This window comes from Sphaeroforma arctica, assembly GCF_001186125.1.
Source record: "Sphaeroforma arctica JP610 unplaced genomic scaffold supercont1.285, whole genome shotgun sequence".
NCBI lineage: Eukaryota > Ichthyosporea > Ichthyophonida > Sphaeroforma > Sphaeroforma arctica.
The window spans coordinates 51,097-56,363 of NW_014040273.1; the positions used below are offsets into that span (position 1 = coordinate 51,097).

Consider the following 5,267-nt stretch of genomic DNA (forward strand, 5'->3'; position numbering starts at 1 on the left):
ATATATATATATATATATATATATATATATATATATATATGTATATATATATGTGTGTTTATTTATATACATACATACATATATATATATATATATATATATATTTGTATATATATATATATACATACACACATACACACACACACACACACACACACACACACACACACATATATATATATATATATATATATTATGAACACTAACGATTAGTGTGTGTTTGTATAGTGCGCAAAACAATAATTAAAACTCCAAGTACTGGCACAGGCAAAATTCAGTCTATCCACATATACACAAATGTAGTTCATTCATGAGCACGCAGAAAATCACAATACATTGTACCTCTATCATCATCTGTTCGGTCTTCATATATTCGATTGGTATGCGCCATGCTTAAACTAGCGTGGTCTGGTGTATCAGGCGCTACTCGAGAGTCCGACCCGGGGAGGGCCATTGTTTGTGCTTGCGGCACATCAATATGCCCATTAATTTCCTTTTTATTGCCTGCCGTATTGTCCGACATATTGACTATACGTACTCTGAATCACAACTATCGTGTTAGCAATCCGTTTGAAGTTCTTATGGTACAATGGGATATCTCTCCTCTAGCATTTGTCAGACTTTGAACGTGCTTAGGTATAGACTAGTTCAAGTTATCAAATTAGACTGGAATTAGCCTCTCTCTTTTCTACGTGCAGTGATAATTGAGCTTGAATCCACACTGTCTCTAGCCACTACTATATTACCTTCAGGCAACTCGCTGGTATATAATGTTATTGTAATTACAATACATATAACCTAAGAATATCCCGTGCGCTGGGTTCGGAGATTACATACCGCACCAGCCAGCTCGTCCAATCAATTTCCCGGTATAGATTCTTATTGATTCTTATTTTTTATCGAGAGGTCCAAAATTTCGGATCTTGTGCCTCTTTCTAAAAATTCGCACCAGAATAAAGCAAGGTTTTAGTTTTTTCTCGTATGTAAACTATTTTTTTCATGAGGCTATGAAGAGGCTACAATCCGACAGCATAAAATGACTATGATTAATTTTATTTAAAAAAAATTTGATATAAACAACAAAAAAATTATAATATTTTCGGAGGTGTTTTTATTTTTGCATCAGATCGGAAATTATAAAAGTATGTATGTATGTAAATATGTAATTATAGAAATACGTATTTTACAATAATAATTGCTATAGTACGTTATTTTTCTCTCGGTGCTCTGACCACCATCAATGTTTACGTAAATTTATCAAGAACAGTTGAAATATAAAAAACCCCCCCATACGTTAATTTTGACCATGCGAGTGTTATCTGGTGTTTAAAAAAAAAGAGCAATATAAGGGTGTATTTATGTATCGGGCTATCAGACTATCAGCACTTCAGTAGTCAGCCCTCAGCACTCAGCAGTATAAGTATTTCTATTCACGTACATACTGGTATTTTTTAATCTAATTTAAAAAATAAACAAATACCTCTTGTCCAATGCCCAGCACACAACAGGACACAGTCGGAATTGAACCGAAGTGGCTGCCCTGTGTGTTCTGTGCGCTGTGTAGTGTGACAGTGTGAGTGTGTGGCTGTGACTTTGAGTTTGGGACTTTGGGGCCGTGGGCTCACTCTGGGCTACATAATTTTTTATTTACCGCTGTAGCCAACAAGACAGTGAAGACACAGCTGTGATCCTGATTCCTGAATCCTGTCTCCGAACTGAGAACTCTGATGACTGTGACATTGACTTCATTGGTGACTCTCTGGATACACAATTTTTTTTTTAAACACGCGATTTAAAAAAAGCAAGCACGTCGCACGGTATTCGTTTATTGCCGATGATGTTATATTTATTTAACCCCGGATATCCACCACGTCCCGATAGACATGAACTGCTTTAGCCCAACATACAGACAACGAGATTGTCAGGGGTCACACAGTAAACATAGTATTTTGTAGCATAAGTGTCATATCAGAGTTTTTACCTATATGGGTTTGTAAGGAACAATAAATACTCGCCAGTACACTGTCCCTCTTCGCGCGTGTAGAAGAAGACTTGCCTTCTCAATGCCCTTGTAAGGTATACACGAGTGTGATAGGATAGAATCTTATACTGCCTATCCCTACATACACATCAAAATGGAGTGGTTATTATACGTCCTATATATTGTGATGTCCATCACGTCACAATTCCTGACTCAATGCCAACGGTGGACTATACGACTTCTAGCGCTAATTGAGCACGAGCAAAGCGAGCATGCAGGCGTGTGCGAAGAAATCATGAAATACAAAGGAAATAACATAATTATCAAACGGAAATTCCCCTTCTTCTGGATTGTGCGAAGGGTGGTGCACGAGGTTTTGATCTTAGCCTTCTGCAATGTGCTGATGGTGTTAAGTCTCTTGAATTGCATATGCCTACGCATGTTCGTGGTAGCTGAGGACAACGTGACACAGCCTGAACCCAACTTTAACGCAAGCACACATTTGAACTCTCACGGCACTCACTCAAATGGGGGTTCTGGAAGCAATTCATCCCCTCACTCTCCCGAAAGTGTACAAAGACGTAGGCGCATGTGCTCGTTCGAGATACGGATAGCGGATTTAAAACGAGACAACGAAATATTAGTAGGTAAATTAGAAACACTCAATAGCACTTTAGAGAAAGTGCTGGATGGCGAGGGCATGTATCGAGAACAACTGGCTGTGTCTAAGAACAAAGTAAGTGAACTGCAGTCGGAGATGGAGACGCTTCTGAAGCAGAAGAACGCCGCCACACGTCGCGTTGAACAGTTCATGTCCAAGATGAACGGCAGCAGCACGCTAATGGGGGCGAATGCGGATGTGGAAGTCTCGCAGTAACATGGTGTGTAAGACTTATGTATCCTTCTATTTGGTTAGGGATAGAGGTGTCACGTCTTAGCCGGTTATGTAGCTGTATGTGTATAGGAGGTCTGTGCTTCTGTCTACGCCTCACTTGTGATTCTGCGCGTAGCAGTGCTGGACGATATCTCAAATATAATGTATCAGTTTTACTTCATAATTATGCGCTTTATTGTACTGTTCTATGCTCTGTCTAGCGTCGAGTGAGTGTTCCAAGTGCCTTGCTAGGATATATATCAGTGTTTGTATAAAAGCTTAGTCTAAGTTAATTGGATTTTCAATGTCGATGTGTGATCTATGAATTGGTCTCTGTACGCATGATCATTTGATCAATCCATGGAACAGTCATTACCTTTTGCAGTCAGTCGTCTACATCATCTCATGGAGCAGTGGTTGTTGAGACGTCATATATATGCGTTTGTATATCCTGTTTATATAGCGTGTTGCTTACACGTATCCTCTTTTACCTCACCATGCAGCAACGCTCCGTCTCCCCGTCGGTGTGTTGTTTTGCACCACCGCGATAGCATGCTCTGCCTCCTTCACGGACTGCCAATAACGGCGTAACACTGGTATGTGTTCAGGCGCGAGACATGGTACCCGCATATCGAAAAGCCCCGAGAAATGCATTGGTATGGCTGGAAGCGCCTACACCAAGAGAGTCTGCAAGGACCTGCCCTAGAGCGAGCGTGTTGTTAGTTGGGGGACGATTTTGTCCCGTTTATGGTTTTTTGGACCGGTGCCAAGATTCATGATATATGGTGGGTATACAGAATAGATTTACGCGCGCGAGCAGTTTTGGGGGTAGTCTCAAGTGTATGTCAACAGGAGGTACGCACACCTGACGTATTTGTCGTCTGGAGGGCGTATCACTGAACAGTCAGTACGCTTTGGCATTCTTTAGATCTGACATGGACTGTCAGGTATAGTGGGATGCTGTAGGTATATGGTGAGGTGCTGTACGAAAACAACACGTACGCACACGCCTGGAGATCAGAATAGAGTATGCACACCTTGCTCACGTAGTGGCTGCTAGAAGGCGTATGATTGGTGGACATCGCGGTACGATCCGGGATGTCTATCTCCGAAAATCAATTGGTTCAGAACAGACACTGTGCACGTGAGCCGGTGGTTGAATAAGCCGGGGGTCCGCGTGGGTCTGTCTTAAGCCATGTTCAGTCAATGCAGTCACATCCCATACAACCTTCTGAACGCATTCCCGGATGGACTGGGTGGTTATAACGTAGGTGGTTGTAACGTGGGTAGTTATAACGCTATAGTGAACACTGGCTCGTCCTATGTCGGGCCTATCAAGCCAATCCGTAGAGTCGTTATTGGTCATCAACACCTGGCAGACGTTCGTCTGTGCTTCTTTCACCTCTATATAGTAGATGGTATACGCCTATAGTCTCAGCATATACACCGATCAAAGGACCAGAATCACATTCACAGGCTATATGTCGCTGTTTGAGGTGGCGTTGCTACACACAAGGGCGATGCCGTGTTGTGGCAATCGATGATGGGTGGATGGGCCAGGCACTTGAGTTTGGTAGAGGCTCACAGGCGTATTAGCTGCAGAATGTGCTGACGAGGAGACACGTCGCGAGGAACAAACGGCCAAAATATCAAGGAACGGTGGGCTTTAACTAGGCATTTGCTGTTGATCGAGACCGCTTCGGGGATTAGTACTCTGAGTGCTGTCATCCATCGAAACACTCAGGACAATACGTACCCGACGAGATGACCACTGATCCCTGTGTGTGGGCGTTGTCTGGGATCGGGAAAGGGTTAGGACTAAGAATTGACAACGGAATGTATAGTAATGCGAGCTTAACAAGCTGAACTCAATTGTTTGCATCCAAGCGTCACTCGGTTGCACACGATCTAAGCCGAAGAAGCCGAGATATGGTTATTCTGCTTGTTCTGCTCGTACTATCTCCAATGTCCGATGTTGAGTCTACAGATTGACCGCGGAAGATCTTGGCTTTTTAATATTTAGTCGAGTAATCCGATTCTTCCGATAGCTGTATGTGTCCAAGGTATATGATAGTCTATCTCAGTATATTGAGGTATATGATTATAAATACATGATGAATAAAAGCACTTATATTAAAATGAGAAGTATTGTATCAGAATATTCATACAAGCCAATAGCGGTTTTTGAAATAGAGTATGTATTAGGATCAATATTCAATACTCACTACCGCCCCCTGTCCGACTCTTACGCTGAGACTGTCAATGGTATGAACACGTAAACATGTGCAGTTACCTATTCAGTCGCATACAATTATATACATACACACACACACACACACACATATATATATATATATATATAACACATATATATATATATGTATATATATATAACACATATATATATATATG

General features: G+C 41.5%; 1 protein-coding gene across 1 annotated transcript; it reads left to right on the forward strand.

Moving 5' to 3' along the window:
• Positions 1-1,839: 1,839 nt before the first annotated feature.
• SARC_04821 (hypothetical protein) lies at positions 1,840-5,000 on the forward strand. Its single transcript, XM_014301328.1, has 2 exons — positions 1,840-2,862; positions 3,359-5,000. The coding sequence occupies exon 1, from the start codon at positions 2,136-2,138 to the stop codon at positions 2,856-2,858; it is 723 nt and encodes a 240-aa protein (XP_014156803.1). The 5' UTR covers positions 1,840-2,135; the 3' UTR covers positions 2,859-2,862; positions 3,359-5,000.
• Positions 5,001-5,267: the final 267 nt, after the last annotated feature.